Here is a 21,611-nt window from a genome sequence, read left to right as displayed (position 1 = left end):
TAATAAGGGTGCAAAGACGATTTCAAGAGTTACAGGATATAAATGCACTGTGATCCTGAAACTTGTGTTGTAGTAATTGTGATGCAATATTTAGTTCAGTTCAATCAACCTGCACTTTGACATTCAGAGCTGATGTGAAAAACACCGGAATGGCTCCTCTATTCGGACCAAAGTCGCCTGATGTTGGTATAACTGAGATTTCTGGCATTTGGGTAGTGATTTTTCTTTGAGATTTGAGCCACTGGGAGCGCTATACTGATAACTGTTCCATGTTCCATTGTTCTGGTGTGCATTTAGCAATTGGATCTTAATAGGCCATTTGAGGATCACTTCACCTGAAGCATAAATTAAAGGATAGACATCAGGAGTGTAACCAAAACCTTTGACTGTCTTATGGTTAATGAAGGTATTTTCACTGGTTCAACTGAGACCAGCTAACTTGGCACAAAGTAGGGACAGAACCTTGGATTTTACTGGTGAACACAAGTTGGTTGCCCACCATATGGTATAGTTACCAGCTGACGCATGTTAGTTATAAATGCTTTGAGTTACAATAACATAAGACCATAAGACATAGGAGCGGAAGTAAGGCCATTCGGCCCATCGAGTCCACTCCACCATTCAATCATGGTTGATTTCAACTCCATTTACCCGCTCTCTCCCCATAGCCCTTAATTCCTCGAGAAATCAAGAATTTATCAATTTCTGTCTTGAAGACGCTCAACGTCTCGGCCTCCACAGCCCTCTGTGGCAATGAATTCCACAGACCCACCACTCTCTGGCTGAAGAAATTTCTCCTCATCTCTGTTCTAAAGTGACTCCCTTTTATTCTAAGGCTGTGCCCCCGCGTCCTAGTCTCCCCTGTTAATGGAAACAACTTCCCTACGTCCATCCTATCTAAGCCGTTCATTATCTTGTAAGTTTCTATCAGATCTCCCCTCAACCTCCTAAACTCCAATGAATATAATCCCACGATCCTCAGACGTTCATCGTATGTCAGGCCTACCATTCCTGGGATCATCCGTGTGAATCTCCGCTGGACCCGCTCCAGTGCCAGTATGTCCTTCCTGAGGTGTGGGGCCCAAAATTGCTCACAGTACTCCAAATGGGGCCTAACCAGTGCTTTATAAAGCCTCAGAAGTACATCCCTGCTTTTGTATTCCAAGCCTCTTGAGATAAATGACAACATTACATTTGCTTTCTTAATTACGGACTCAACCTGCAAGTTTACCTTTAGAGAATCCTGGACTAGGACTCCCAAGTCCCTTTGCACTTTAGCATTATGAATTTTGTCACCGTTTAGAAAATAGTCCATGCCTCTATTCTTTTTTCCAAAGTGTACGACCTCGCACTTGCCCACGTTGAATTTCATCAGCCACTTCTTGGACCACTCTCCTAAACTGTCTAAATCTTTCTGCAGCCTCCCCACCTCCTCAATACTACCTGCCCCTCCACCTATCTTTGTATCATCGGCAAACTTGGCCAGAATGCTCCCAGTCCCGTCATCTAGATCGTTAATATATAAAGAGAACAGCTGTGGCCCCAACACTGAACCCTGCGGGACACCACTTGTCACCGGTTGCCATTCTGAGAAAGAACCTTTTATCCCAACTCTCTGCCTTCTGTCTGACAGCCAATCGTCAATCCATGTTAGTACCTTGCCTCGAATACCATGGGCCCTTATTTTACTCAGCAGTCTCCCGTGAGGCACCTTGTCAAAGGCCTTTTGGAAGTCAAGATAGATAACATCCATTGGCTCTCCTTGGTCTAACCTATTTGTTATCTCTTCAAAGAACTCTAACAGGTTTGTCAGGCACGACCTCCCCTTACTAAATCCATGCTGACTTGTCTTAATCCGACCCTGCACTTCCAAGAATTTAGAAATCTCATCCTTAACGATGGATTCTAGAATTTTGCCAACAACTGAGGTTAGGCTAATTGGCCTATAATTTTCCATCTTTTTTCTTGTTCCCTTCTTGAACAGTGGGGTTACAACAGCGATTTTCCAATCCTCTGGGACTTTCCCTGACTCCAGTGACTTTTGAAAGATCATAACTAACGCCTCCACTATTTCTTCAGCTATCTCCTTTAGAACTCTAGGATGTAGCCCATCTGGGCCCGGAGATTTATCAATTTTCAGACCTTTTAGTTTCTCTAGCACTTTCTCCTTTGTGATGGCAACCATATTCAACTCTGCCCCCTGACTTTCCTGAATTGTTGGGATATTACTCATGTCTTCTACTGTGAAGACTGACGCAAAGTACTTATTAAGTTCCTCAGCTATTTCCTTGTCTCCCATCACTAGATTACCAGCGTCATTTTGGAGCGGCCCAATGTCTACTTTTGCCTCCCGTTTGTTTTTAATGTATTTAAAGAAACTTTTACTATCATTCCTAATGTTACTGGCTAGCCTACCTTCATATTTGATCCTCTCCTTCCTTATTTCTCTCTTTGTTATCCTCTGTTTGTTTTTATAGCCTTCCCAATCTTCTGACTTCCCACTACTCTTTGCCACATTATAGGCTCTCTCTTTTGCCTTGATGCATTCCCTGACTTCCTTTGTCAGCCATGGCTGCCTAATCCCCCCTCTGATAACCTTTCTTTTGTTTGGGATGAACCTCTGCACTGTGTCCTCAATTACTCCCAGAAACTCCTGCCATTGCTGTTCTACTGTCTTTCCCATTAGGCTCTGCTTCCAGTCGATTTTTGTCAGTTCCTCCCTCATGCGCCTGTAATTACCTTTATTTAACTGTAGAACCTTCACATCTGATTCTGCCTTCCTTCTTTCAAATTGCAGACTGAATTCTACCATATTATGATCACTGCTTCCTAAGTGTTCCCTTACTTTAAGATCTTTTATCACGTCTGGCTCATTACATAACACTAAGTCCAGAATAGCCTGTTCCCTCGTGGGCTCCATCACAAGCTGTTCCAAAAAGCCATCCTGTAAACATTCAATGAATTCCCTTTCTTTGGGTCCACTGGCAACATTATTTACCCAGTCCACCTGCATATTGAAATCCCCCATGATCACTGTGACCTTGCCTTTCTGACATGCCCTTTCTATTTCGTGGTGCATTTTGTGCCCCTGGTCCTGACCACTGTCAGGAGGCCTGTACATAACTCCCATTATGGTTTTTTTGCCTTTGTGGTTCCTCAACTCTACCCACACAGACTCCACATCGTCTGACCCTATGTCGTTTAGTGCTATTGATTTAATTTCATTTCTAATTAACAAGGCAACCCCGCCCCCTCTACCCACCCCTCTGTCTTTTCGATAGGTTGTGAATCCCTGGATGTTTAACTGCCAGTCCTGAACCCCCTGCAACCACGTCTCTGTGATGCCTACCACATCATACCTGCCAGTCACAATCTGGGCCACAAGCTCATCTATCTTGTTCCGGACACTGCGGGCATTTAAATATAGCACCTTTAATTCCCTATTGACCGTCCCTTTTTGTTTTCGTAGTGTGGTGGACCTTGGTCTACTGAGCCTTTCCAGACACTGTGTCATATTTTGTGAGATGGGGACTATCGTAACCTCTCCTGAGTGCTGTCTTTTCGTGATTTTTTGTAATCCTAAGCAGCTACGCTTCCCACTGATTCCTTCACCTCTTGGTTCCCTGACTTTCCCTTCCCCCCCAATCTCTAGTTTAAAGTCCTATTGACCACCCCATTTACTCTCTTCGCCAGAACACTGATCCCAGCTCGGTCCAGGTGGAGACCATCCCAACGGTATAGGTCCCCCCTGCCCCAAAACTGATGCCAGTGTCCCATGAAAAAGAACCCTTCTTTCCCACACCACTCTTTCAGCCACGTGTTAACTTCCCTTATTCTTGCCTCCATGCACAGTTGTCGCTTGTCCATTTTTGAATTGGTACTTCACAGTTCTGGAAATGTAAATTCTAATTTAAGATCACTCTGCATTTCAATTTGCAATCTAAAATAGTTACATAGATGAAGAGCAAGAGAGTAATGTATCTAAATTTGCTGACAATGCAAAGCTATGCGGGAATGTAAGTAGTGAGGAGGCCACAGTGGTTGCAGAGAGTTATAGACGTATTAAGCAAGTGGGCAACAAGGTGGCAGATGGAGTATAATGTGGAGAAGTGTGAGATTATTTACGACAGCAGTAAGAATAGAAAGGCAGAATATTTTTAAAAGGTGTGAAACTTGTACATGTTGGTCAGCGGGACTTGGGTGTGCTCTTACATGGAGCACAAAGTTAGCATGCAGGTTCAGCAAGCAATTAGGAAAACAAATAGCATGTTTTGTCTTTATTGCAGTACAAGAATAAATAAGTTTTTCTACAGTTGTATGGAGCCTGAGTAAGACCATACCTGGAGTACTATGTACAATTTCTCCAGTCTCCATATTAAAGGAAGGATATACTGGCATTGAAGGTGGTCCAGCAAATGTTCATTAGATCAATTCCTGGGATGTTCTATAATGAGAAGCTCAATAAATTGGGTCGATATGGAACTCTGAAGTTTAGAAGAATGCGAGGTGATCACATTGAAACATACAATATTCTGAAGGGATTTGGCAGGGTAGAAACAGACGTTGTTTCCCCCGGCTGAGGAAGCCAGAACACGAGGGCACAGTTTCAGAATACGGGACTGCTCCGTTAGCAATGAGCTGAGAACAGATCTCTTCAGAGTTGTGAATCTTTTGGATTTTCTACCCATGAGTGTTGTGGATGCAACATTATTGAGTATGTTCAAAGCTGTGTTAGCTAGATTTTTAGTCTTTCAGAAAATTGAGGTATATGGGGAGTGGCGAGGAAGTGGAGTTGACCAAAGATCAGCCATGATTGTATTGGATGGTGGAGGAGGCTTGAGGGGGCTCATTGTCTACTCCTATTTCTATTCCTTTTTACGTTACCTTCTATCTACCTGTTTCTCACAATGAAATTGACTTGTTTGTTTAAAGTTTGTTCATTTATTAGTGTCACAAGTAAGGCTTACATTAACACTGCAATGAAGCTACTGTGAAAATCCCCTAGTCGCCACATTCCGGCGCCTGTTCGGGTACATGGAGGGAGAATTTAGCATGGCCAATGCACCTAACCAGCACGTGTTTCAGACTGGGAGGAAACCGGAGCACCCGGAGGAAACCCACGCAGACCCGGGGGAAAACATGCAGACTCCGCACAGTGTGACCCAAGCCAGGAATTGAACCCGAGTCCCTGGCGCTATGAGGCACCTGTGCTAACCACTGTGAGCATCGTGCCGCCCTAGACTTCTAGCTGGTACAGAAGTTAATGTAGCTGCATAATGTAGCCAGGCTGCTGTATTTTCCACTGAATGATGCATGGTGTTTAAGTGTGAAGATAACTGGAAAAATAGGCAAACTATGATTGAAATACTATTTTTTTTAAAGTTTATGATAAATTTGATTTTTAAAAAATCAGCAAGATGTTTTATTTGTTGCAGCCCGTCAAGCAGCAAAAAATGCTCCCAAAAGACTGATAAGCCTGCCTATCCGGTCCCCGCTGGAATCAAACTCTCCTGGAATAGACTACTCAGCTGCAGATACACCACAGGCGAGTGAGGAGAGCCACAATAATGTATGTATGAGACATCCCTTTGTGATGTTTGTTTTGCCCCTTTGATGCGACTCCAACCTTATTTGTCCCTTAAATGAGCTTAAGTCACATAAAAAGACATGATAATATCTGTAATCTAAAGAGCTGTATTTAATGAAGAAGCCTAAATACAAAATTGAATAATGTATTCTTGGGAGTCTAGATGAAAACTACGTGGGCTCATCTGCTGCTATCATTCTTTCACTTATTGGTTTTATTAAGCACCCAAGAATGGATTAAAAGATCTTATAACTGCTCTAATCCTTATTGCTGACTATCTAAAATATGTTAAAAGTCATAGAGTCACAGAGGTTTACAGCATGGAAACAGGCCCTTTGGCCCAACTTGTCCATGCCGCCCTTTTTTTTGAAACCCCTAAGCTAATCCCAATTGCCCGCATTTGGCCCATATCCCTCTATACCCATCGTACCCATGTAACTATCCAAATGCTTTTTAAAAGACAAAATTGTACCCGCCTGTACAACTACTCCTGGCAGCTTGTTCCAGACACTCACCACCCTCTGGATGCTTTTGTATCTCTCCCCTCTCACCTTAAACCTATGCCCTCTAGTTTTAGACTCCCCTACCTTTGGGAAAAGATATTGACTATCTAGCTGACCTATGCCCCTCATTATTTTATAGATCTCTATAAGATCACCCCTCGGAGCCTCCTACGCTCCAGGGAAAGAAGTCCCAGTCTATTCAGCCACTCCTTATAACTCAATCCATCAAGTCCCGGTAGCATCAGAGTAAATCTTTTCTGCACTCTTTCTAGTTTAATAAGTTGTACGTATAACATGCACCTCCAGTAAGTGTCACACATCCTTCAACACTTAAAAGCAAAATACTGTGGATGCTGGAGGTGTCAAATGAAAACAAAGTGCTCGAAAAACGTCTGAATGAGATGCTGAATGTTAAGCCTGTTTCTCTCTCCACAGATGCTGCCAGACCTGATTTTTTTTTTTCAGCACGTTGTTTTTATTTCCCTATTCCAGTTTCTTATTAACATCCCGTCATTGTTAAACTCACTGCGAGCAGTCATGAGAGATCTAGTTCCTGGGTATAGCAAAAGTACTTTTATATCCAGAACACTCTGTGTTGCTTCCAGTGAGCCCCAGGATGTGCTGAATAATGACAAGAAGTGCACACTTTTTAAAGTTAAACTAGCAGAATGTCATTAGTAGGTCATGGATTTATTCACATTCATTTGAAGGATTTGCCCTTTAATAGCAGTAGTCGGTGCTTTACCCTAACCTATTCAGTACTAAATAAGCCCATTTCTATTTTTAAGATGGTATCATGGAATAGCTTTGGGAATCGAGTTCCTTAAGTGTATCTGTTCTATTCTAAAATCTAATTGAACAGTCATTAACATTTTTCATTTTTAAGTGCATATATTTTAGAAGATATATTTTTAAAGCTGAGAATATGTAGCAAGGTGGTAAAATAAACCAAAATATACCTTTTGGTGCCTGGTATTTAGCAGGATTGAAGCAGTTGGCAGAACTGGGGCAAGGGTATAGAGTTTAGCATTAATGAGATAACTGTCTTTCAGCCTGGCAGTGTTGGGATAGGAATACTGAACTTTGGCAGCAGTAAGGGTTGGACTCCTGTGGCCTAGCATCAGTGGAGAATCACCCGGTGAAGGGAGGAAGTGGAGGTTGACAGAAGGAGTGTGCGCGCGCGTGTTGGATGTGGAATTTGACTCAGTGATGGATTGCAGTGGTCTGCTAATTTTAACTTAACCTGCCGAGTAAAAAAACTAGCTTCCCATTCCTCAATCTCCCAATTTTACTTTCCATTGTAGACAAGTAAGTAAAATAGGGTGGCTGTAAGAAGGGCAACAGATCCAGTCATATCGATTTCCTGCCAGGTGAATCACATTAGGATTATCCTCATTAAGTTATTCGAATATTATACTACATGTTAGGAACAAAGGTTTGTATCTTTTTTCCTCGGTTTTTGAGCTAAGCCCCTCACACTTAAAGTTTGTGAATTGAAAGGTATGGCCTTGTCAAGAAGTTTTAGCAGAGACTAAGTGTGGCTTGGTGCTGGGAAAGTGGGCTTGGTGCTGGGAGATCGCAACCTATTTCAGGACCTTGGAGAGAAAAGGTTAGCAATGTGGCAGCAGTTGGAAAGAATGGTTGGGCTGTGCATAATAAGTGAGTGATGTCAGCAGTTTCAAAAGAGAGGAGGGTAGTGCCTTAGGAAATGGAGCCATTGAAAAGCAGGGGCGGGATGGGGGCCAGGGAGGCACTTGGGTGGTCAGGAGTTGAAATCCTCATCCATACCTTGGTTGCCTCTAGACTCAACTACTCCACTGCTCTCCTGGCTGGCCTGCCATCTTGCAGCTGCTATAAACTTGTGCTCATCTAAAACTCACATCAATTCCTGTTTGCCCATCAACCTTTTGCTTGATAACCAGCAAGCTTTGGTTTTAAAATGCTCATCCTTGTTTTCACATCCCTCCGTGGCCTCATCTCTCCCTATGTCTGGAATCTCCTCCAGCTCTAAAACCCACTGAGATGAGAGTCATAGAAATATTTGTTCCACCAGATCCTAGCCTCTTGCTTATCCCCCATTTTAAATGCTGCACCATTGGAGCCTGCCTAAATCCTAAGGTCATAATTCCTTACCTAAACTTCTGTATCTCTCCTCCTTTAAAATGTTCCTTAATATTTACCCTAATATTTTAAGTGGTTTGGTGTCAAACTTTGTTTGTAAATGCCCCATTTAAAGTATGCTTTACTATATAAATACATGCAGTATTGCTGGACAGTCCTATACTTGCATTGTTCCTGTGTAGTGACTGTGTCCGCAGTGTTCTTTGCACTTGCACAAACACATTTAGAAGGTGTATTTGGGGATTTAAAAAACTACATTCACTGAATAGGGAAAATCTAGCTAGATAATCTCATTAACAAGGAAACCTCTTCCTTATATCTCTTTATACCAGATTCCCCTTTTAATTTGATGACTATTAAACAGTGGGTATGCTCAACCTGTTTGATAGTATATGTGGTAAGGCATGTGTGTAGACGTGCTACTTATTTAGAAGGGTATGTAAGAGTTTATCTTTTCCTTGTACAGCTGGTGTCGATGAACGTTGGAAGTACTCCAACTATTCCAGTGATCTCAACCCCTGAGACTCCTGGACCTGCTGTTTCCTCCACTAACCTTGAAACTCCTCTGACTCCAGTTCTGGAGGATTCTCCCCAGAAAAAGTTATTGGGGCAGAAGGCCACGCCGCCACCCTCTCCACTGCTATCTGAGCTCCTGAAAAAAGGGAGTCTCCTGCCTACCAGTCCGAGGCTTGTAAGTAACCAACAGGTTTTTTTTTAGAAACCCAAGTGAAAGGCCTATTGGGCAGGATATCACCAAAATTGAGAAAAGGATTAGGTAAATGGAATAGTAGTGGGTTTAAAAGTGTGTAGACTGTAACAGTTTGAATGCTGTAAGGATTTGCACTGCTTCAAAGTTAATTGTGTGGTGAGTATAATCTCACAACTGTAACCTACTAGGTCTACGTTGTCGTGTGATGGGACATGCATTGTTTTGTGGTCCTTTCATTACCAGAGGAAAAATACCATGAAGCATATTGATAATGGCCCAATCTCAAATACAGAAATCATAACATGCTTCCTTCCAGTCAACCATACAGATGTGTATATCCTAAATTGAGTTATTACGTATTTGTTACTTGGCCACATCAGTGGAAAATATGCCTCTCGCATCATAATAACAGGTTGTTATTTTACCCCTTTCCCTGTTTTAGGTCAGTGAAGCTGAGCTCCAGGTGAATTCCAGCCATATTGTTAGTCCTAATGTACATGTTGAAATGGGGACAGGTGTGTCAACTCTGCATGTTCCAGAGCTACAGAACAGTGTACCAGTGTCCCCAACACCCGCAGGTAACAACTTTACTGTTATTCATGCCCATTTCAATGCCATTTACGGTAGGAACATGACAAGTTTGTTACATCTAATTTTCAGCAACTTGTTTCACCTGATTTTTGTTTACAAAAAGGAACAGCAGTTTGTGATTCAGGGTCCTTGTATTTGTAATAGGAATTAATTTCATATTGTCTTATTGACTGATATTAGCTGCTGTAGCTTCAGCCAAAGTGAGCCTTTAGCTGATTTGCATTGGATGTCAGGCTGTTTCATGTAAATTAGTATTAAGTGTGGTTGTTTTCCAATAATACCCACTACTTAGCCTTACTTTAGATAACTAAATGTAATGAGAGAAAAGGGAAAAAAATAGAAGTGAGTAGACTTTGAGATTGGAGCCTGGAATAAGAACTGTTGATCTGAATGTAAGGTATTTTTAAAAATTAAACTACAGCAGTATTTGATGCATTTTCTTCCTCTCCCACTCTCTCTTTCTCTTCACTCTTTTCCACACCAACCCCCCCTTCTAATCCCGCAATCCCCAGCATCGTTTTCTATCCATAAATATATTTTTAGAAATCTCTTGGTGGCCTGACCAGAAGTTTCTGAACCAAGATTTGTTTTTATTTTTTTGGCACTGTCTGTCCCTTTGACACTTGCACTGGTGCTCATTTATTTAATTCCATTATGCCTTATAGTTCATGTGATGTGCTGTTTCATTACATTGATGCAGGGTACAATAGAGTATCGATTATAGGTGAGTTCAAACTTTTATCATGGCCAGTTACAAACTTGAATCCAATATATTTGGTAACTTCTGAGCCAGCACTAGGAAAAAAAACCCAATAGTTCTTGAATGTCCTTCCGGCAGGGAGATCTGCTAACCCTAACCCTACCCAGTCTGGCATATCCACACAAATAGGCCCAGATTTTCCTGCAACAGCAAAATCTAGACATTCATTAAGTTTATTCTAGTGTGCTGATGTTATCATTGATAAATTCAGGGAGTGTGACTGTAAATCGGAACTAGCGTGTTCTTTTATTCCCAGCTATTTTACAAGTACATAAACAGAGAGGCAAAGTGAAAAGTAGCCAAAGTATGATACTCATCCAAAATGCCACTTCCACAACAATGATTATTTCTTAGTGGAGCTTGTGGAATTAGTCAGCTTGTTTCTGTTTAGCACTTAAACACGGACAATCTAAGGAGGAGGCCTCTAGGTCATTGTGTCTGTGCCAGCTGATAAATTGTGATCCAACCTAATCCCACTTTCTATCTCTATGGTACTTGAGCGTATATCCAAGCAATTTTTAAATGTGACCAGGGTTTCCACCTCTACCACCCTTTCAGGCAGAGAGTTCAAAATCGGTAATGCCCTCTGTGTGAAACACATTCTCCTCGCTTCTCCTTTTCATCTTGCTGCCATTTACTTGTAATCTATGCTTCCTGGTTATAGATCGTGCTGCTAAGGGAAAAAAATCCTTCCTATCCATCACATCCATACCTCACAATTTTATATGCCTCAAATAAATTTCCTCTCAGCCCCTTCTGTTCCAAAGAAAATAACCCCAGCCTGTCCAGTCTTTCCTCACAATTAAAAATCTCCAATCCTTGCAACACACTCGTAAATCTCCCTTGTGCCCCCAGTACATTCACATCCTCCCCATAGTGTGGTGACCAGAACAGTACTCCGTTCCCAGTGCTCTGACTATGACCCAACTAGTGCAGTATACAATTCTAGCATAGTCCCTTTGTTCTGATATTCTATGCCTCAGCTAATAAAGGAAAGTATCCCATATGCCTTCTTAGCCACCATATCCACCTGTCCTACTACCTTTGGGAATCTGACCCACCATTCTGTCTGTTCCTCAGTTCTTATTAAGCTACCGTTTATTTTGTATTCCCTTGCCTTGTTGCCTCTCCCCAAATGCATTGACTTGCATGTCTCTGGATTGAATTATATTTGCCACTTTTCTGCCCACCTGATTTTACGGCTTTCTTCTTCACTATCAACCACATAGCCAATTTTTGTATCATCTGGACAATTGTCCAATTATGGCTTACCCACAATAAAACGGGTTAAGCTTAAAAGCCAATTACTGCTCAGTCATCAACGCAGTGATGAAAAAGTAATCAGTAGTTCCAGCACATGTACGTTCTGACTAATAATAGGCTTCCTGCTGCTCAGTTGAAGTTCAGCCAGAGCTGCTTGGCTTGTGAGTCTGTCACAGTCTTGATGCAGACATGACAACTGACTAGTTCTCACTCGCCAGTGACCAAAAAACCTGAGCAAAACTGATGTCATTGTGAAAACTCTTCACTGGCTGGAGTCGTACCTGATGCACAGGAAGATGATTATGGTTGTCAGTGACAAATCATTGCTGCTCCACATATCCCTGCCAGAATCTTCCAGGCAACATCTTTTACCCAACCATATTTGACGCAATTGTGTCTGGTAACACTCCTATGAAGCATATTGGGTTGTTTTTTGCCACAGAAATGCAGAAGATTCCAGGTCTTCAGCTCCATTCAAAAATTTACAATAATGGAGCAGCTTGTGCCAAGCTGGCAGCATCCATGCTTGGGCTTCAACGTACCAGACAACATCCATGCCATTTAACTACCAAGCAACAGCCCATGTCTTACCACCTCCTGACAACAATGGCATGAGCATTTCCAGATTCCCAACCCTAACCACCACCACCCCCACCAACTACAAGGATCAAGTCAGGAGTGTGATGAAATACTTGCCCCCAATCGGGTTGTGCTGCCATAACAAACCTCAAAGAGTTTGAACCCATCCGAGTCAAAGCACTCTGCTTGACCATCCCTCTACTGTTGAACCCATTATTCATCACATTCACCATCCAGCTTTGGCTACACTACGTACTACTGAGAGGAATCATTGCAGAAAATCAGCAACTTACTTTCGCAACAGGTCTGTGCTCCATAAGCTGTACCATCCAGAAGCACAAGAGCAACAAAATCATGAGAACACATAGACCTGCGAGTTTCCCTGTAGGTCATGAACTGCTCTGACTTGGATTTCTGGTGCTTATCTTTCATTGTCATTTGGAATTTCATACTTCCAATTGTGGTGTCTGAGTGTTCAACAGTTACTGATTGTCAGCATGCTCTTGAATGTTATCCAATTTAAACACCTCTTAGTTAACAGAGTTTTCTTATTTTGGACAATGATCTCTAGCCCCATTTCTATCTTTACTATCTTCAGGAAGATTGTTAGTGTCAGTGTTCATAATCTTTTGATTGGGTAGGCAAGTTGCACCCAACTTCTAGAAATTGATTAATTATGAGAAAGTGAGTGACAGCAGACTTGATGAATCTTATTATTTTCATTCCATTTTTTTGTTCCGTTAATTGTGTATTCATTGTCGTTTGCAAGGTAGTCAAGATTTGACTTTTCTGTTAATTGTCAGATGCAGAATTATACATTCACTTTTAAGAGAGTCTGTTACTTTGTGTGATGCCGTAAGATCAGTTTGCTCTGGTGTGTGGGACCATAGATGAGGGATATAACTACTCGCTTTAATTGTGAACAGATGGGGATAGATCAAGTTACAGTTGTTCTATATGATAGCACTAGTAAGAGAGTTTGACTAAAAGTAGAAAAAGATCTGGCTCCTTACGTTGTATACAGTAGCGCAGAAAGGGGCAGATCTAGTTGCTGTTGTGTACATGGTATTTTGGGACAGTGCTAGCTGTTGCCATTGTTCTGTGCTATACTGTGTCTTCACTGAAGACTTTACTGCATGATTCTGCATCAAAAACATTAAGTTCTCAGTGGGTTTAACTAAGTAATGAACTTGTGCGTTGAAAATGGTTGCTGTTGCCTGTCTGCATTAGCCTTGTGTGTTTCTTTGTGCACTTTGTGTTAGGAGCCCCTACTCTGTCCAGGCTTTTGGAGGCCGGCCTCTCGCACTTCGTTCCACCTTTCGTTCCCTTCTCTACTGTCAGCAGTGAGGCACCACCTCCAGTTAAACCCTTGCAAAATCTAGCTGATCAGGTGCGTCCAACCGGCACCACAGCAATGACGCAGGAGAGCAGCGGGACAGGTCTGTCACAAGGCAGTCTAACCTATCGCTGCCAGATCTCAGAAAACATACAGTAATCTAATATCCTGTTCCTTTTAAAGATTGTCCCAAACTTCTAGATCTTGGTCTATCTGGCAAATTGGTGGGGTTTCAAACACATGTTTTAAAAGTATTATTCATGGCCAAATTTATTTTGGTTCATTAGCACTACATGATGCTCTCCTAGGATTAAAAACCAGTAACACTATACAAATAATATAAATGTCCAATCCTGGCTAGAGCGTTTATTTAGTCACTGTCTTTTTGACATTTAACTAATAATTAAAAATTTAACTTTTCTCATACAATATAAAATGTTGTTTTCTCCTTGTACTGATTTTCTGCGAAGTATCCTGATGAATGCGAGATGAAAAGCTTCAGCATGTCTCTTTTTCAACAATACAGTGACTATTAATATAATACTGTGGCTCTAATACCATAAACCATAATAAAATTAAAATAGATTTACATAGCTATGCAGTCCACAAAATTTATTCTTCAACACCAAAAGCATATCTTTTCCGTTATGTTAGCTTAATACCACTAACTCTCCAATTTTAAATTCCTTTTCCTTAAAATCCTGTGCAGTAGAGAAAATGGATGACATACACAGAATGTAATGGATAATGCAGAAACAATTACAGGATTACAATGTGCGATACAAAAAGGTGACACTTTTTAATAAAAATACTGCTGGCCAGTGCTGTTACGGACGTGTTACAATCCTTGACATTAAATATCATGTCAAAGAAAATTGTAGAATAAAGCATGGGTATGTGGCATTATTGTACTTGTGGGGCTCGAGAACAATCTTGTGATTGATGTTTTGTTCTTTGAGACTGGTTACAAGTTGATTCATTGCGAAAGTCCAAATCCTTAAGAACTTTTTATATCTGAGACCCATAAATGTTGTTTGTCCTTTGAGAAGAGGGCACTCAGCCAGACATTAGGAGAGCTGAAGAGGGGCGGAAGAGTGTGATTGCCAATAACAAATTTTATTAGTTCGTTATGGATTTTCAAATGGGCCATTTTCCTTCCTAGATAGAAAATGTCAAATTCCTTGAGTGTAATTTGTAATCCAGAGCACAGTGTAACTCGTCCTATGTTTCAACAGAAGAGCTATGAAATGATTCAGTCCCTGTAGTACAAAGTCTTTTTCCTTGTGATGGGAATCTAATACCAGAAATGACGTTTGTAAGAATTATTGAAAGAACAGAGAACTCTAGAGTTGCAGACATATGGATTTTGAAGATGTGCATGGGCACATGGAAAGGGCAAGTGGAATTCTGTGTTTTAAATGTAGAAGCATTGAATGCAAAAAAGCAAATAAGTGAATGTTGACTTCATGCAAGGCATTGTTAGATCATAAAGTATTGCTTCCTTATAACAAAAAGTTACAATCATGAAAGAGGTGCGTCAAAATTCACCAGAATCGATTTGTCAAGCCTATTTCACTGAAGTGGAGAAAATCGATTGAAAGTTTTCAAAATTATTAAGGGTTTTGAGAGAATAAATGTTAAGATATTATTTGGCCAATCAATAACAAGGGGGTATGATCTCAGAATTATTGTTCTCCCCGTGTCTGCGTGGGTTTTCTCCGGGTGCGCCGGTTTCCTCCCACAGTCCAAAGATGTATGGGTTAGGTGCATTGGTCATGTCCCGGGATGCATAGGTTAGAGGGATTAGCGGAGTAAAAATGTGGGGTTACGGGGGTAGGGCCGAGGTGGGACTGTTGTCGGTGCAGACTCGATGGGCCGAATGGCCTCTTTCTGCACTGTAGGGTTTCTAAGGAAATCAAGAACCGATTGATGCAGTTTGTTTCACTACACATTGGAGATTTAAGAACAAATGTAGTGATCAGGAGACATGGGTATGAAGAGAGCATACACGGTATGAACCTATACACATACCTGAGTTCTTAAAAATATAACCTATAGGTAGGTCTATCTAAGTATGCAAAATATTATGTGGGTATGTATGCACTTCCTGTCAGATTTTTCCTTTATAAATACTATGTTCTTGTTTTTTTGGGGGGAAGTGAGTTGGTTGTGGCCTAATGTATCTTAATTGAAAACATTTTTTTAAATGCTAAAGATAGCACCACCCTCATACAGGCAGTTTGGAGCTGAGATGTAGAAACTGGCACTCACCCGTGCTGCTGGTGACCAGAGGTGAAACTGCATACAAACTTAAAATAGTTCAAGTATTCTAGATCCCATGCTATCATATTAATGAAAGAAACCCTACTAAAATTATAGGCATAATGAACATTGAAAACCTGTGGATACTGTTGATATAGGCCTTTTGAGTGGAAAGTTTTCTAGACAAACCAGTTTCCATAATATATAGATAAAAGATAATTGTTTTGCCTTGTAGAGGGTTATTAAATCAAGAAATGAATGATCACGAGTGACTATTGAGGAAGGGAGTCATTGTGTAAAACTGAATTAAATAAGTGTTTAGAAAGCAAAAAGGATGTGGGGCGAAGCGTGGGGGCGGTAAGGGAAGGAAAATTAGAATAGTATAGTTTGCTTTAGTAGAGGAGCTAGAACTATTGTAGGTGTGATGGTTCAAATGGCCTCATCCTATACTACATTTTCTGGAAATAAGCAGCTGAAGTCTCAACCATTTGTCTTCAATTGTTGCTGGGAACAGATACTGGAGAAATTGTAGTCTGGAATATTTCCCAATAGCCTGATGGGTACCTGTAGGTACCAACTACAGAGGTGGAACTGCCTGGCTCCGCTGGCTCAGTGATTGTTAGCTCTGAAGTTAAATATTTAAACTTAAGGAATGGAATTCCAGTTGATTGTGTGGGGGAAATAATTTCACGGTCAATGGCTAGTTTTAGAGTGACAGTGGTGAAGTCTTGAGAATGGGCTATCTTGGCTTTGCATGGTGTGTGATTTGGAAAACCAATGAGGAAGAGCAATCAGGACAAGATCCTTCAGAAAGAATGCCTGTAATGGCTTTTAGTCGGAGAGGCTCGATGATGATCATTCCAAGCTTGACAATTATGCCAATGCCTCCCTACAACTATAAAACCTAAAGTCACGGATGAAAGTTCATCATGTGTACAGCATTTTACAATCCTGCATCAGCATTGTTCTGAGTTTGAAAGGCTGTAACTTGGATTCGCACAACCAAAATAAACTTCAATAGAATAACATTCAACCCTCCCTAACATAATGTTTTAATAGTTAAAATACTCTTATGATTATGGTTCTGACATCCACATTTCAATTCTGTAAAATAGTTTTTATAGATGCAGCCTAAGATCCCCCCTTTATTTAAGTACACTGCAAACAAGTATGATGAACTAGCATTTTGATACTTTGGGAATTTCTTAACTCATCTTTGCTTTTTGGGACAATCTTTAACTATATTAGAGAGAATGTGGACTAGATGCAAAATCACCATCAGCAATTAGTTACTTGTAAGATAATTGTATTTATCAATAGTTGCCTTTTTAATCTCAACAACTTTGTGTTTTCTAAAATACTGAGGTCAAATGAATGACATTGCATGTTGAATCATCGATGTGTCATGCCGCAGAGGATAATTCCTGCAGTTTCCAAAACAGTTGTTTGCGATTCTCAGTTGTTCTCCACAAGAGGATAACTGATTGATTGAATATCAAGCAGTTCCCCATAGGAAAAGAGGAAGAATTAGAGGGAGAACTGCCCTGGACTGTTCAGGGTTACAAAGGCAGAGATCTGGGAGTAGGTTTTCAGAATGTTTTCCCAACTGAAGATGTGAACTGTGCATGACGTCAAAACAAATTCAAAAAAATAACTTGGAGTAGAAAAGTCAGCTTCAGACTTTGTTTTAGTAATCTCTACTGAAATAATGTGAGCCAATGAATAACACTGAACATCTTTTTTTTTCAAGCTTTTTTTGGGAGACATGTCAAGAACTTTCAAATGTGCTTTAATTTATATGTGACATGGAAATTTAACGCGAGTTAAAATACTGTTCATTCTTGAATATCTTATAAATCAACTGGGAGGATCTTGGATCAAATGTGCACATTTTCAATGTTGCAAGTAAATTGCAAGCCAGCATTGTTCCGGACAGAACAGTGGAGCAGTGCAGCTGAATGGTTTACCCACAACATCAGGATCCAGTATAGCTGACCTGGACTTCTTCTGAATAGATATTGAGATTTATCATGCTTCACAAACAGACTGAACCAAGGGGGAAGGAGGAAGCACTGGGATGTTGTATCTCACATGTTTGGTGTTGTGCAGGAGTTATGCTGATTTATGCAGGCTTTCCATACTTTGCTTTGTACATAGGACCTTTTTTCTCAGAGCGTATCTCTCTTGTTTTCTCCAGTTATCTGTACCAATATTTCTGCTAACAATGTACTAGGAAATGGATTTTATATATTCAAATTAACTTATTGTTCATGATCCCATTCATGGCTTTGAAATTCAAACCCTGGATGTTGAGTTTGTTCACCCTGGCTGTTCAAAGTTCCATTGCATTTTATTAGAGTTTCCAAGCTATCATGTCTTCAGTATATTTGAGAACTCATTTAAATATTTGGAAATGCTAATTATATCATTAAATCATATTTATAAAATGTCTATTGTGCAGAATACCTAACTAGAATTGCAGAAGATATATTCATTTTTGGTGAATCATTGATTTTTCTGATGTTTATCCCTGCAGTTGAAGAAGCCGCCATTTGTGTTCAGGTAGAGAGCTGTGAGGAGCAACCACCACTGTCAGTATCCAGAGATCTGGCTGGCTTCTCTGTGTTAATCGACTCTGGAGAAAGTAAGTGTCTGCCAGCTGGCACTATGCAGCTTGCAAGGCCAAGAGAGAGCCTTGCAGAGCAGCACCGGACAAAGCAGCTCGAAGACACCAAAGACACTGGAGTATCTGATTACGCAGATGTACTGAATCCTGCAGACATTCTGGCAATGATGGAAGAGAAGGTGAATAGTCCTTTCCCTCCAACGCACGTTTTATTTCCTTTTAGGCGCGTCCATATTCCATATGCCATTCCTTTAGACCGTAGGCATGTTCTCTGCTTCCAAGCTTTCCTTTGCTGCATTTAATGTGACTGCTACAGATCTGTCTTGAGTATTGAACTGATTCATCATGCAAGCTCAAGAAATCATAAATGGGAGTTCATCTTCTCCCACAGTATGGTGCGGCAAAGTTGCTGGAAAGACTTTTTCAAAATCAGATGTCTGCTGCGGAGGAGGTTTCTGTGGGCTGTCAGCTGCTTCCAGAATTGCACATTTTTGTTGTGTTATTTAATGTGCAGTTCTCAGCTGTGGGGTATTTGGGGAAACCAATGGAAAGACAGCAGTTGGTACCTACAGGTTTTAATAAAACAAAAAGGCTGATGGGTCACCCTCCATTATTTTGTAGGTGGAAGAAACAACGGAACTGATGGATCTCCCTGCTGATGATGTTGGAGAGCAGCTAGCTGCCACTGAAGGAAGTACCGCCTGCCTGTTTCGGGCAGAGCAGATGATAAAGGAGGAAGCTGAGGAAGTCCAGCAGCAGACTCATAAATCAGAGCACCGGCCCAGCGAGGAAAGTCAAATGTTGGCTGGATTGGGAACTGAGGAAAAACTGATTATCAAAGCAATTAAGCTAGAGTTGCCAGAGAAAGTAAAAGAAGAGCAAGAACAGGAAGGTGAATCTAATTCCGGGCATGCGCAGCAAGTGGGCACTGCTGGAAGCACAACTCTCCAGACCACAAATTCTCCAGACAGCGGACTGAAAACTGAGGTGAGAAAAGTGTGCAGGACTTCGAGTGTACAAACAGCATGGTTTTAATAATTGATTTGTGCATCTAATTAAACACTGGCGTCGGCCCCGGGGTTTGTTTACCCCGCTTTGCTGGTTATTTTAAAATAGACCAAAAAATTGTTGGCACATTTTAGTATTAAGGAAAATTCAAAGTATGTGAAACGGTGTTGCCCTGTTTCGATCACTAATCTGAAATGAATGGTGAACTGGGGTAGTTTTCATAGAACCTCTGCAACGCAGAAGGTGGTCATTCGGCCCATCGGGTTTGCACCAACCAAATTCCCACCCAGGCCCTATCCCCGAAACCCTAGATATTTACACTGCTAGTCCCCCTGAAATTAAGGGGCAATTTACCATGGTCAATCAATCTAACCATTTTTTGACTGTGGGAGGAAACCAGAGTACCCGAAGGAAACCCACACAGACACAAGGAGAACATTGGTGAATTTGTAGCACAGTCATTTAGATGGTGATATGTTATGTGGTTTCTTTTTCCTACCTGCTAACTTTATTGAGGACAGACTTCCAGCTTGCCTGGAAGTGGGAGGATGAGTAAATCCAGTTATTATCCAAAATAAGTGATAAACCTATTATGGTACTTGGAAAATGTTCCCTGCCTGGGACCATTTTAACGGGAAACCATTAACTGATAGCGGGGAAATAAGATGTCCCTTGCTCCTGAATGAAAAGAAGGGGAAGTTGTATTTTTCTTAGTTTAAAGAACGAGGGTCAGAGTTTTATCCTGAACAAAATTACTAAATTTTGACAAGTATTTTAATATGGATATGAGAACCTTTGAGGTTTCTGATATCTGGAGATGAAATGTAACCATAGCACATTTGGTTCTGTTTACTCTGAGAATGCTTCACATTAAGTAATAAACAAAGTAAATTACAGCACGGGAACAGGCCCTCCAAGCCTGCACCGACCATGCTGCCCGACTGAGCTAAACCTTCCTACCCTTCCGGGGACCATATCCCTCTATTCCCATCCTATTTGTGTATTTGTCCAGGCACTCCTTAAAAGTCACTACCGTATCTGCTTCCACTACCTCCCCCGGCAGCGAGTTCCAGGCACCCACCACCCTCTGTGTAAAAAAACTTGCCTCGTACATCTCCTTTAACCTTGCCCCTCGCACCTTAAACCTATGCCCCCTAGTAATTGACTCTCCCACCCTGGGAAAAAGCTTCTGACTATCCACTCTGTCCATGCCCCTCATAATCTTGTAGACTTCTATCAGGTCGCCCCTCAACCTCTGTCATTCCAGGGAGAACAAACCAGTTTCTCCAACCTCTCATAGCTAATGCCCTCCATACCAGGCAACATCCTAGTAAATCTTTTCTCTACCCTCTCCAAAGCCTCCACATCCTTCTGGTAGTGTGGCGACCAGAATTGAACACTATATTCCAAGTGCGGCCTAACTAATGTTCTATAAAGCTGCAACAAGACTTGCCAATTTTTAAACTCAGTGCCCCGGCCAATGAAGGCAAGCATGCCGTATGCCTTCTTGACTACCTTCTCCACCTGCATTGCCACTTTCAGTGACCTGTGTACCTGTACACCCAGATCCCTCTTTATCTATCATTCTATTGTGTAATCTCGTTAAAATATTCTCAAGCCTTTTAGTAGATAGTAAATTAAAACTAATAATTTTGAGAGAGTGCCAGTTATGTAGCTGACCTTGCCTTTAGAAATGCAAACTGAGACGAGGTACCCTGATCTCGTTCATCCATTTTGTAAGTCACCGTTCCTCTCATTTGCAGACACTTGGGCCGGAACGTTCGTTACCTCGGATCACCATGCGAAGTAAAAGCGCATGTGAAGAACCAGCGTACCCCTTGCCCTGGAGCACCGCACGCAGCAAAAGTACCTCTGAGGAAATTGGACAGCTGTCTCCGAGGATCACAACGCAGAACAAAAGCAGCTCTGATGAAGTGGGACAGTGTGAAATCGTAGGTTAGTGAAATGGGAAGCCAGTGGGACCCGTTTGGTATAGTTTGGCAAGTGAAACATCAACATCGTTCAACTTTCTTCTCCAATTTTAGTGATATTTATTTAATCAATTCTTTAAAATCTTTGAGTTTTCTTTTTCTTCCCAGTTCTTTTTCCTTTTATTTGCCTCCCCTTCTCATCTCCTGAGTTGATTCATCATGTGAATTACACTCCCCGTCGGGGTACTTGATTTATCATTAGCAGGTGATTCCAGAACATCCGTGTCCCTCTAATACTTTATGCAAGTGAATTTTCTTTGTGTGCACCCAGATAG

The 21,611-nt window shown here is 41.3% G+C and overlaps 1 protein-coding gene across 3 annotated transcripts in view; it reads left to right on the top strand.

Moving 5' to 3' along the window:
- brd8a (bromodomain containing 8a) overlaps nucleotides 1-21,611 on the top strand; it is an 81,158-nt gene that overhangs the window by 10,048 nt on the left and 49,499 nt on the right. For 2 of the 3 annotated variants that reach the window (XM_078240843.1, XM_078240841.1), the window contains exons 8-14: nucleotides 5,436-5,569; nucleotides 8,678-8,902; nucleotides 9,363-9,498; nucleotides 13,376-13,552; nucleotides 18,248-18,516; nucleotides 18,959-19,324; nucleotides 21,109-21,301. In XM_078240843.1, coding sequence (XP_078096969.1) covers nucleotides 5,436-5,569; nucleotides 8,678-8,902; nucleotides 9,363-9,498; nucleotides 13,376-13,552; nucleotides 18,248-18,516; nucleotides 18,959-19,324; nucleotides 21,109-21,301 — 1,500 coding nt within the window. The remainder of the gene's footprint in view (nucleotides 1-5,435; nucleotides 5,570-8,677; nucleotides 8,903-9,362; nucleotides 9,499-13,375; nucleotides 13,553-18,247; nucleotides 18,517-18,958; nucleotides 19,325-21,108; nucleotides 21,302-21,611) is intronic. The other variant, XM_078240842.1, reaches the window with a different exon arrangement.

This window comes from Mustelus asterias, chromosome 23 (genome assembly GCF_964213995.1).
Source record: "Mustelus asterias chromosome 23, sMusAst1.hap1.1, whole genome shotgun sequence".
NCBI classification, from domain to species: Eukaryota; Metazoa; Chordata; class Chondrichthyes; order Carcharhiniformes; family Triakidae; genus Mustelus; species Mustelus asterias.
This window is presented reverse-complemented; position numbering and strand designations above follow the sequence as displayed.